Source organism: Galleria mellonella, unplaced genomic scaffold, assembly GCF_026898425.1.
Source record: "Galleria mellonella isolate WM207_F2 unplaced genomic scaffold, CSIRO_AGI_GalMel_v1 utg146, whole genome shotgun sequence".
Lineage (NCBI taxonomy): Eukaryota > Metazoa > Arthropoda > Insecta > Lepidoptera > Pyralidae > Galleria > Galleria mellonella.
In genome coordinates, this window is record NW_026441999.1 from 5,157,940 (window position 1) to 5,170,659 (window position 12,720).

The window sequence follows — 12,720 nt, forward strand, 5'->3', positions numbered from 1 at the left end:
GATTTTTGGTACTAATTTATACTTAAAAGACAGAACGGATTTGAGTTTTAAATTGGTGCTACTTATATACAATTTTTTCTACATATTATAGGATACCTTATATACCGATGCACACGAGCAAAACCCTCTGAAACAGCTAGTCTATTATATCGTTAAAAGACACTTATGTCAGATTTTTTAATAAGTGTGAGACTTTATTTTTATTTGTTTAAATAAATAAATAAAATAAATATTTTCGCTTTCTTAGGTATATTCCCAATATCAAGAAAAGGCATACGGAAACTCTGTAAGTGTTGCCATATTTTAGTACTTACACATAATATTGTGCTACCGTGTGGTCCCGGCATAGAATAGACCACTTCTTCCTTTCCCGTGGGTGTCATTGGCGTCACGTCATGTCAGAGATGACTAAGGAGGATGAGGGATAGACAGCAGCGTCATTATTAGAACATCTCCAAAGCCTATCCGTTGCCAATCTACCTATCAAGCGTAGCAACGACTGGCAACATCCCCCAAGCGGAGGCTTATGTTCAGCAGTGGACAGTTAAAAGCTGATATAGTCATCATTGATCATGTAGTTCTCTTTTCATTTAAGAGTTTCCTCTTGTCGGTGCAACTAATTCATGCATCTTCCTCCAGCCAGCTCTATCCCAGGTCATATCCTTTATCTTCCTATACGACATGACACCTAGTGTTTCCTTTATCTGTCCCATGTAGTTAATCCTCGGTCTTCCTCTTCCTCTTTTGCCCTCTATCTTTCCTTCTACTATGCTCTTAAAAAAATCGTCATGTCGTATAAGGTGGCCCAGCATTTTGCCTCTTCTATTCTTTATTATTTCAACCAATCATGTAGTTATAAATTATTAAATGTCACTTTTCAGCCGCAAATCTACCCATATTATCAACAAAAGAGGGGTTATAATAAAGTAAGTATTAATTAACTAAAATGACAATTTTACCTGAGACTTTGTACAGAATTCGTCGTGCATATCTATGTTTTGATTTGAAGGGTGGGAGATGGCAATGAAATTAGGGAGGCATAATAATATAATAATGTATTTATTATCTCCAACAAACAATTAAAAAGCACCAAAAGGTAGTATATTCCAAAATTTATATTTTGATAATAAAAGTTTGGCGCCCACGCTACGTTAAGACCTGTATCCTGTGTCGCCAGTGTCTAGTGGTATATCTAAGACCCTGGGGCAAAAAGTAAACCAGCCTAAGAATACAGGAGAGTTCCCCGCAAATTTAAAAAAAAAATCTTCGAGACTTGTTGCGAATTCCCCTATATTTTTTCAAATAAGTTACCAAAATTAAGGTCGCGTTCCTTGAATCTGGTTTATTTATATTTCAAATGTGGGAGAAATTTTCACTAGTTCATTTTACAGCCTGTGGGCCATAAAGCTATCAAGCACTTATAGAAGTTTTTATAAAGTAACTAGCGGCCCGTCCCGGCTTCGCACGGGTGTACATTTTTACAACATTTTACATTTTTATCTGTACCTACCTAGCTACCTATTTCATAGATATGCCCGCTCCCACATGCCCCTCTTCCGCACCACTAAAATAGGTACGAAAAACATGTACAATGCGACAGCGCTATTTTTTCTATTTCTATGAATCATTAAATTCGTAATATCTATTGAATGAAATAGCCGATTTGAACAATATATTTAAAAATATAAACACAAAGCAATAATTATCGCTGACAACTCGCTTTAATCGAAGCATGCCGAAAATGAAATGACCGCATGAATGACATAACAACATGCTTGTAATGTCAACACTGAAAAAGTTTCAATTTGACAGCACAATCCCCATCTTAAAAAAGTTTGAATTTGACACAAAAATCTCCATTAACAAAAATTATCTGCCATTTATTGAATTTATTTGTTACAAAAAATGTGATAAATGAAGAACCGCTCGACCGATTTTGTGCAAATTTCACATAAACCATCTACTAAATAGTCCGAACAAAGCCTAAACATTTGGTTTGGATAGGTGAGCCCATTCTTGAGTTATAAAATTACAACGAAAAGTGGCATTAATTTTATATATTTATAGATAAATTATACTTGGTTATTGATTTTTACTTGAATATTTTCATTTTTTCAGCTATATCAAAATCAACAAAAATCAGATTATGGGAACCAAGTAAGTGTTGTCAACTTTTTAAGTAACTACATACGAGTAATTTGAGATTAAATCTTATGCCATTGCCATTATCAAATAAACAAAAAAAAATTCTTTCAAAATTTACTCTCTTCTCATATCAGAGTTTCCTCTTGTCGGAACAAGTAATTCTCTTCCAATCACCTCTATTCCAGGCCATATCTTTGACTTATACGACATGACACCTAGTTTTTTCTTCATCTATCCCTCTTTACTAATGTTATAAATACACGGAAGATATTTAAGAAAAATTAATCTGAGGGCCTTAATAAGACTAATAGGTACTAAAACTATAATTTTTTGAAATTTTGTCTGTCTGTCTGTATTATTTAAAATTACTGCACTGAATTCATCCAATTGGATGAGGTTTTCACAGTTGAGTTTCTGACAGTCCAACTTAAAATCTGGTTTACCTTGATCGGCTATCTATAAATGGACAATTTCATTTTTACTTCTAAAATAGAGTAGTAGAAGTAGCAGGCAAAGAAGAAGTATTATTAAAGAAAATCTCTTACCATACCATACCATATCAGCCAATAACTGCCCACTGCTGAACATGGACCTCCTGTAATAAATTTAATTTAAACATGTTATATTTATAATGTACCCCTACAATGTCTACGAAAAATCTCGTCAGTCATCCGTAAATTGAAATAATTTTTCAAACTTCTTCAAAAAAGTGGTTTCCCAGCTACTAATTACATGAAGGTCAACCTGACAATGTATTGCTATATATCCTGTCAGGTTGACCTCCACGTGATTAGTAAATAGTATTAGATAGTACTGGTAACCCGCATTACTAACAATCCCTTTTCCCGTAGCTGTTAGAAATTTATTAATAATTGGGTATATGTACATTCAAAGATGTGCCTTTATTCGTCAGATTCATCGGTACTTGGTAAGTAAATAAAACACATTTGAAATAAAAATAGATAACAAAGTTTAAAAAAAATCTTATCAAAATATTGATGATAAGCATAAGCTACGTTCGCGTCAATCAAACCATATGGAATGAGCTCCCTGCCGAGGTTTTCCCAAAAGACTACAGCATGGGGTTATTCAAAAGGGGGTAAAGAGATTTCTTCAGTGTCGACAACGCGCACGTAATACCCGTGGTATTACAGGCATTCATAGGCTACGGTAGCCACTTACCACCATCAGGTGGGCCGTATGCTTGATTGCCACGTCAGTGATATAAAAAAAATCTGTTCGATTCTCAGCTACACATGTCTCGTTTAGTTATTTCAAAAGATTTTACATTCGAATTTATTATTCTTCTACAAGTAATGTCCAAAGCATGCCACAATCATAACGTATACATGTTTAAACTTATTATTATAGTTTAAAACTCCATAAAGAAATATTTGAGCAGAATGTCCACATTTTTTTTTAATACTGATGTCTATCTATTCTATTTAAGAGCTGCGCTCTTGTCGGTGGAGCTCTTGCCACTCACTACGATTTTCAACGAGTCTCTTCACGTCTTGATACGACACGACACCAACTCCTTCCTTGATCTGCCTGTTGTAACTATGCCTCGGTCTCCCTCTTCCTCTCCTTCCTTCTATCTTCTATTATAATGTTCATAAGTTCGTCGTGTCGTATCAAGTGTCCCAACATTTTTCCCCTTCTGTCCTCAATAGTTCTAATAATTTGTCTTTTTTCCTTAACCCTAAGCAGGACCTCTTCATTGCTAATTCGATCCCTCCAGCTAATTTTCTCCATTCTTCTCCAGCACCATATTTCAAAGGCTGTTGTCACATTTCAAATGTTGATTTCACAAAAAGAAAAACCAATGAAATATACCACTTTCAGATAATGTATTGAGATAAAACATATTTACACTATGATTATTATTTATTTTATTTTTATTTATTTATTCTTTATTGACCGCATTACAAAAAAATGTCTACAAATTACATCACAGGAGTACAAGTGTAAAAACCGTATCCAATTCAGCACAGTAGTTTTTGCGTGATACCGGAATAAACGTACGCACAGACAGACAGACAAAAATTCTAAGAATTCTAGTTTTGGCTTCTATTGGTCTTATTAAGTCAAATAAATATTTTTGATATATTAATATGAGGATATTAATATTTCAAATATATTTATTTGTTTATTTAACTCTTTATTGCACAGACAATATATAACAAAAATTTTATGAATGATGAATGAATCAATCAGGAATTTTATAAGGAAACTAACTGTTAATATTATATGTTAATTCTTATCAGAGAGAACTGCAAGATGATCGTTATGACAATGCTGATAACGACGATCAGTAAATCACGAGATGACTACTTAACTATCTAAGATGAACGAAATGGGCTTTTAAACAGGATAAGGGCTGTTTTTGAATTACTCAATTGTATTATACGCAATAAAGAGCTTCGTTGCAGCAAAAACTTGTTTTTATTTGCATTAATACTACCTATGCCTATCTATTTTTATTATTCGGGAATACGAAACAGGCAACATGACCATAGGAGTATATAGGAAAGATTGGAAGAGGGGTTATTGCTCCATGCTTAAATTATCCGATGCCCATTTTAAGATACAAGAGGAGTTTCGAAAAAATAAGCCAGTTCGATGGAGAATAAAATTTATAATATGCTAATGAATACGACTAGATTGTTCAAAAATAAAATAAATAAACATGGTTGTAAAACTAGATAGTAAAAGAATCGTCAAAATTTGTCATTAGGAATATAACAAAATATCTAATATTAAAATTTAAACCTTTATTATGGGGTCTAATTCAATCACATTGATTCAATTATTGGCTGATAAGATGATATGAGACAAAAATGTATACTATTTAGTCTATCAATAAATCACAAAGAGATTTCCCGTAAGAGGTAAACGAAAAGGGATACCAACTTGGAATTGGTGAAAATCGATAAAACATAGAAAAAAAAATTCTTGCATTTTTAGATATCGTAGAAAAATATTTGATATTTTGGTAGGATAGGCGCCATATCGATAAAAATATCGAAAAATTTTCGAAATCACTGGCGTAAACCAACTGGGGCTTTATTTAAGAGCTTTATATAGACTCTAAATAGAACCAAACTTCGGAACCTCAAAATTCATTCAGAGTTTTTCTTCTATTTATCCTTTTGGTATAAGAATAAGGAAACTAAGTCCGTACAGCCTAGTTATAGTGAATTTATCTATTAAGACTTCTTAACCGTATTATTAATAAAAAAAACATAGGAAGTGAGATAGTTTTTAATATCTCTTAATAATTCTAACATCAACCAAATTAATTCCTTCATTCCTTTAAGCATAGATTAAGAATAATGCGTAATTTGACAGTAGTTAAAATGTCATCGTTAAATTAATACATGTCGTCAGTTGTCAAAATTTATTTAATTTTTGTTGAACATAGACGCTTATGTTTTCCATAATTTAAAATTTAATTTAAATGCATTAATTAATACAACGTAGTGAATTTAAGAACAATCTACAGTTTTTATAGATTAGGATATACTATATCGAAAAATCAATTGTATTGTGAAACGAACATTAAGTAATACTCATAATGACTACAAAGATAGACCAAAAGGCGTATTTACAAAAATATCTTGGTGGCCCATCAGGAGATAAAAAGAAAAAGAAGAAAAAAGTCGTTAAAGGCAAAGGGTAAGTATTTTTTTTTTAATTAATGATATAATGAAATGATAATTTCGCTTGCGCTTACAGGATACGCTGGCGAGGCACGAATGAAGAATCGATAGGTGAGAATGAAAATGTAGATCAGTTAGCTCATCGTGATAAATACACGTGGAATTCAGTATGATGGTTTCCTGGGGGAACAACATGGAGGTCGATCTGACAGAGTATATTGCTAGCAACAGGACTGGTAGTCCGCATTACTAACAAACTTTTCCCCCCAATAAATATTTTTTTTTTTTTTTTTTGTGGATGAAAATGAAATGGTAACCCCGCCTGCGCTAATGGGATACGCTGGCGGAGCACCAGTGAAGGGTGATCGATGAGAATGAAAATAGGCCAGTTAGCCCATCATGACGAATTCATCAGGAATTAACCATGATAGTTTCCAGGGGGAACCACGAGGAGGTCGACCTGATTGAGTTTATTCCTAGCAATGGGATTTTTAGTCTCCATTACTAACAATCCCTTTCCCCCCTAATAAATAATATTGGTAATACTTAAGTTATTAAGAGATGGTGGATATTAAATATTATGATTCCTCAAAAAGTGTGTATTAACGTTTCTTCAGGGTCAGCATCGCACATGGGACACCCTTAAATTTTCAGGAGTCCATAGGCTACAGTGAATATTTACCATCAGATGGGCTGTATGCTTATTTGCTATCTTCATGATATTAAAGAAGATAGGACAAGATAGAAGAAGTATGATTATAATGTATTTGATATGCTATTTCATATCAGCCATTAACTGTTTATTTCTGAACATAAGCCTCCCCAAAGGTTTGCCAATAATTGACATGCTTATAGGTGGATTGGCAACCTCAGTTAGGCTTTTGATAAGGTTTTTTCATTGCTGCCCGTCCCTCAACCTTTAAATTCCCTTAGTCACCTCTTATAACACCCATGGAAAAGGAATGGGTAGCCCATTCTTTGTTATAGTCACATGGCAATTGGTATGACCAATGTGTTTTCTAATAATTAAATTTAGATTCTAAATATAAGAATGTAAGTCATTAAGTAGAATATGGCATGGTACCCTTTAAATAAAGCTAATACTTTAAAATGTATAAATGATAATTTTTAAAGTATTAGCTTTATTTATAAGTATTTTAAAATTTATCAATGTGTGCTTTAGTTATTCTTAAGTAAATAAGTAGTGTCAATATATACATAGTATAAAAAAAAATACATGTTAATGTATTAAAATAAAACCTGAACATTTAAAAGGATGTGCTTTACAAAATGGTCTTATTACTAATATCAATTACAGACAACTTGCTATGTGTGTTGTTCTTAGCAATTTTTTCTGTATAATTTAATTTTTTATTACTATTTCACACTTTAAATGGCTTAAGTCCTTGGCCAAATGAGACTTTTACTTACTTTCTTTATTTCTTTCATCTCTATGTCAGGTAATAATATTACTTGTATTTTCAGTTTTCGAATCATAGATGATGATCTGGACTTAAATAAATTGAGACCCCTTGATGATGATGAACTGGATATACTCAATGAAGGTGAAGACGGACCGCAAATTGCAGGTATCATTGATGATAGACCTGAGGAGCTAAAGAAATTGGAGCAATTCAAAACCAACTCAAAATGGAGAGTTATCAATCAGGTATATTTTAATTAATAGTTCATACTTTGCTAACTGGGGATTCCATCATGGTTGAAATCTTTGGAATTAAACTAAAATTGTGATAAAAATCTAAATACTTTATAATCTAAATCTTTGTAAACAAAGTGATCTTGTATGTCTGGCCGGAGGACATACCTGCACGCTGGTGCAATGAAGAATTATCTCGTCACTCGTCAGCAAAGTGTTGAAAATAAAGACATATATTTATTTGATTATATTTTAAAGCAGCAGTTTTATCTATTCATAATAATTTAACAAAGTAATTTAATATAATATTAAGTCTCAATAGAATTTATTGAAAAGAAACCAAATTTTATTTAAATTATCATACAAACACTCTCTAAATTAAATCTATTATGGATCGAAATATTCAGATTTTTTTATTTGTATTAAACTATTGGGACATTGGTAGACTATCTACTTATTAATTTGTTTACATTTTCATTAAAATCTATTGAAACGGATGATCATCATATTAGATATTAACTATCCACTGCTGAACATAGACCTCCGCCTATTGGGAGCTTTGCCAGTAATTGCCATGCTTGGCAAATAACATGGCACCTTCAGTTGGCTTTGGTAATGTTGTAATAGGGATGCTGTTGCCCATTCTCAACTATTAAGTTCCTTTAATCACGTCTTACGATATGCACGGGAAATGAAGGGGTGGCCCATTTTACTTCAGGACTACTAGGATAGAAACTGACTATGGTGTGGTAAACTGCAAATAAACTAAATACATATAATATCTTCAATCTATTTTCAATACGTTTCTAAAATGTTTTCAACAATATTTTTCCTTTTCAGGATGATGGTTTCAATAGTAAATTACAAATAGAAGAAATAAAAAGTGATATTAAAGAAACGGAAAAGGAGAATGAGATTATATTTGGAAAAATGTACAGCGACTCTGAGGATGAAAAGAAAAATGATTCAGACCCATCACCTCCAAGGAAATTAAATAACGATGTATCAAAAACTACTTCTTCCTCTAAAAACCGCAAAAATAATAGTGACAGTGACTTTAGTCCACCCAGAAAAGAAAGGGAATCAACATCGAAGAAAAGTAAATCAGAAAATAAAAAAGACTATGATTCTGATCTGTCACCACCTAGAAAACAAAATGTCCAGAACTCAAAAGGTAAAAAACCAAGAAAGCCCAGTAGATGGGGTGATGCTGATGACGATGAAAGAAAAATACAACATAATTCATCAACTAAATCGTCAAAAAGATCTCCATCACCTAAACAATATAGACAACAATCCGATTCAGATGTATCGCAACCTAGGAAACCAGAGAAAAGTGATAAAAGAAGGAACTATGATTCTGACCTTTCGCCACCAAGGAAATCGAGAAAACACTCACCAACACAGAGACATAGATCACCGGATTCTGATATCTCACCTCCGAGAAAACGAAAGCAATCACCTGAAAGACAAAGAAATAATAAACATAGAAATGATGACAAATATAAAAAAATGAAGTCATATAAAGATTCAGATTCTGATTTATCACCACCTAGGAAAAATAGAAGACAAAAATCACCGTCACCACCCAATAAATATAGGAAACATTCACCAGAGAATCGACGTAAAAGAAAAAATAGTGACTCTGATTTGTCTCCTCCGAGAAGAGATAGGAATACTGTGAATGATAAAGTATACAGAAGAACCAGTGACAGTCCACCTCCATCTAATAAAAAAATGGCTAGGACATTAGAAGGGAAAATGGCTGGTTTGCAGAATGCCAAGCAATTGAAAGAAGAAAATGAACAATTCAGGAGGAAAGAAGATGAAGCTTTCAGTAGAATGACTGATGATGTATCAGGAAGGAATGCTCAAGTGGTGTCTAGAAAAAGTAAGCTATTAACTACTAGCTGTACCCCTCGGTTATGCCTGCGTGTATTACTATATAAATTATCTTATGTCTATGTATATGCTAAGTTAGGATATAACCTATCCATGCACCGAATTTTATTCAAATCTATTTTGTAGATTTTTTTATGAAAGAGTAACATTCATCCATCAATAATTTATATTTCTTTTAATTTTATTTTTTATCCATATTTTACAACATGAGAGTTTAAAATCTATTCATCTGTCCATTCTAACTAACTATCGCAATAGTTATATTTTTAGGATTAACTATAGCGGGTTGATTTGAGACATCGAAGTTGGTAGAGAAAGAAACTTTATTTTTACAAAATATACGACAACACCCACACAAGTTAAAAGAGATGACTCCATAAGTATATAATATTTTTCTTTTTTTCCATTTCAATATCTAAAAAAAAATCACACAATAACTTATTTCCTACATCTCAAAAACTGCATAAATTTAATTTGACTCCAGCTAAAAATGTTATTTTTTTACATATGAATTCATTTTATGTTAAAAAAAAAAAAACTAAGATAAAGGTTACAAGAGCAACAAATTATCAATCATATATTAGTATCTTGACTAACATAAAAGAAGATACTGTCAATTAACTATTGCAAAATGCAATATAATTAGAATAACTAAGTGAAATTTTCTTCTTTTCAGGTAAGAGAGAGACTTCTGAAGACAGACAAAAACAAAGGGAAAAAGCTGAAAGACAGAAAGAGCTAGATGAAAAATACAAAAAATGGAGTAAAGGGTGAGTAAGCAGTTGAAAGTGGTATACTTTCAATCAAGTGGTTTCTCAGCTTCTTTGCCCTTCTAAATATAATTAAAGGAGTCATCAACGTCATTTCAGCCATTATCCATCCACTGCTGGATATAGACCGCCATAAAGAACGGTACTGACTCCCCGCAATGCATTTCAGGTCGTCACTCCACCTAGTGTGCGATCGTCCTACACTGCTTTAGCTCGTACGAGGTCGACACTCAAGAACCTTTAAAAAGCATATTTAAAAAAAAGATACACACTTATTTTCAGTTTAAAACAAATTGAGGCACAAGAAGCTCGCGTGCAAGAGTATATGCATGAGGCGTCGAAGCCTCTAGCGCGGCATAAAGATGACCGCGACCTAGAAGACAGTCTGAAGCAAATTGAAAGAGATGGAGATCCAATGCTGCAGTATATAAGGGAGAAGAAGAGAGAGAGGGGAGAGTTAGGTCCAGGTTAGTATAACTAATAAGGCTTGAATTTTTTCATTATACTATATTTCTTATCTTTCCTAAGTCCACATAAAGGGATTTAATAGTTTTTTTAATTATAAAAAAATTTAAGTGGACAAATGCGCCAAAAAAAAATTCTATACAGCACCATCTATCGTTAATAACAATATTATCGAGTGATAAAATGACAGATCAATCAATATCATTATTAGCTTGTCTGTTAATGATAAAATACAAATTGTCTACAGAGAAACCTACATACAAAGGCAATTTCCCGCCAAACCGCTTCAATATAAGGCCAGGGTATCGATGGGACGGAGTGGATAGATCCAATGGGTACGAAAAGAAATTCTTCGACCAGCAGAGCAAGAGGAAAGCGCAAGAGGAAGAGGCGTATAAATGGAGGACTGAAGATTTGTAATATATTTTGTATATACAATTAAATAATTTAGATAATAAATATAATATTTTTTAATACATAGTATTTTTATTATAAAATAAACGGTAACTCCTTTTGGCTGTCGTCGTATGAATGTTTAAGCGACATCACATTAAAAACTGGACAGATACGTCTATTTGTTGTGTATCTATATAATTTTGTATAGTGTACATATGTGTTTACAACCCAAAAAACATATTCAAGCGAAACAAAAAATTAAATATATAATAATACTTTGGCAGCTTGCGCTAATTTAAAATTAATTACAATAGTTTTGAATATTAGATAAAAAATAAATATTAATATTTATAAAAATAGCAATAATGACTTGTATGTTGTATTATATGTATACTTTATTATATAATTTTGTAAATATTAATTTATTAAAATTTGATTTAACTAGATTGTTTATGTATTGTTTAATATTCTAAACACTATTCATTTCACAAATTAAAATAATAATAATAAATCATCCCAATCGTTATGTCGGTGAACGGTCTTATCCCAACCAGTCTGGAACAACATCTCAGACGGTTGGGATTCCGAGGCGGCTCACTCCCGGGAAAGATGCAGAAAGCGGTGCTCTTAGATTCTGCCCGCATTGTACGCCGGTTTCTCTCCCTGGGGCCCTGAACCCCGGCCGACTGTGCTTCTGCCGGGGGTTAGTTGCCATCTCCTCTCCTTAAGAGGGGAGATGAGAATTTTAGTGAAATTTAAAAAAATAATAATCCTAAAACTAGCCGTTTATTAAGAAATTCCTATATGATGTGTTTGAAAATCTTTAACAATATACCTACGGATATAAAGGAACTTCCATTAAATAAATTTAAAATTGTGTTACGTAAATGGTTACTTAGCAAAAGCTTTTACTCTGTTGACGAATTTTTCAAGAAAGAATAGATAAATATCTAATATAGTTGTCGATGCATAAATTAAATTAATCAGTTCCTATCAAAATGTGACATTTGCATGCTATACTGTAATGGCTAAATAGGCACGAAACTTTATGTAATATAAGACCACCGATACCTACCCTATTTAAAGCAAATAAATTTATTATTATTATTTTTTAAATTTCACTAAAATTCTCATCTCCCCTCTTAAGGAGAGGAGATGGCAACTAACCCCCGGCAGAAGCACAGTCGGCCGGGGTTCAGGGCCCCAGGGAGAGAAACCGGCGTACAATGCGGGCAGAATCTAAGAGCACCGCTTTCTGCATCTTTCCCGGAAGTGAACCGCCTCTGAATCCCAACCGTCTGAGATGTTGTTCGAGACTGGTTGGGATAAGACCGTTCACCGACATAACGATTGGGATGATTTCGGTAGATGTCACCCCCCACATTTCGGTCACCTCGTGAGCCAGGTCGAGATATTTTCTCTTCTTCTCGGTTTCGGCTTTCACGAGGTTCTCGTCATGCGGTATGGTGACATCCTTATTATTATTATTATTATACTCATAAAACTAATACATTTGTTTTTGTATTGTAATTAATTTTAAATTAGCGCAAGCTGCCAAAGTATTATTATACATTTTATGGATATAACAACCCAAAAACTAAATGCTAGTTAATAACAAGTAAAAAATTTGACCAGCAAAACTACTTCAATCACTAAATGTATACAGTTATCGCACAAAGAATAATGGTATTTTCAGTCGAAAAAATAAAACTAATATAGTAGC

General features: G+C 32.9%; 2 protein-coding genes across 18 annotated transcripts in view; both read left to right on the forward strand.

Annotated features, from left to right (window-relative positions):
• The window catches only part of LOC116412857 (calcium-responsive transactivator-like), a 31,939-nt gene extending 27,356 nt beyond the window's left edge, over positions 1-4,583 (forward strand). For 15 of the 17 annotated variants that reach the window (XM_052892009.1, XM_052892011.1, XM_052892017.1 and 12 more), the window contains 5 exons: positions 248-286; positions 882-926; positions 2,119-2,157; positions 3,059-3,073; positions 4,413-4,583. In XM_052892009.1, the coding sequence (XP_052747969.1) occupies positions 248-286; positions 882-926; positions 2,119-2,157; positions 3,059-3,073; positions 4,413-4,463 (189 nt within the window). In that variant the 3' untranslated portion in view covers positions 4,464-4,583. The remainder of the gene's footprint in view (positions 1-247; positions 287-881; positions 927-2,118; positions 2,158-3,058; positions 3,074-4,412) is intronic. The other 2 variants (XM_052892010.1, XM_052892016.1) reach the window with 1 other exon arrangement.
• A 949-nt stretch (positions 4,584-5,532) lies between these two features.
• On the forward strand, positions 5,533-11,062 carry LOC113523232 (BUD13 homolog). Its single transcript, XM_026909114.3, has 6 exons — positions 5,533-5,823; positions 7,293-7,476; positions 8,305-9,355; positions 10,043-10,136; positions 10,419-10,603; positions 10,849-11,062. The coding sequence occupies exons 1-6, from the start codon at positions 5,723-5,725 to the stop codon at positions 11,019-11,021; spliced, it is 1,788 nt and encodes a 595-aa protein (XP_026764915.1). The 5' UTR covers positions 5,533-5,722; the 3' UTR covers positions 11,022-11,062.
• The last annotated feature ends 1,658 nt before the right edge of the window (positions 11,063-12,720 follow it).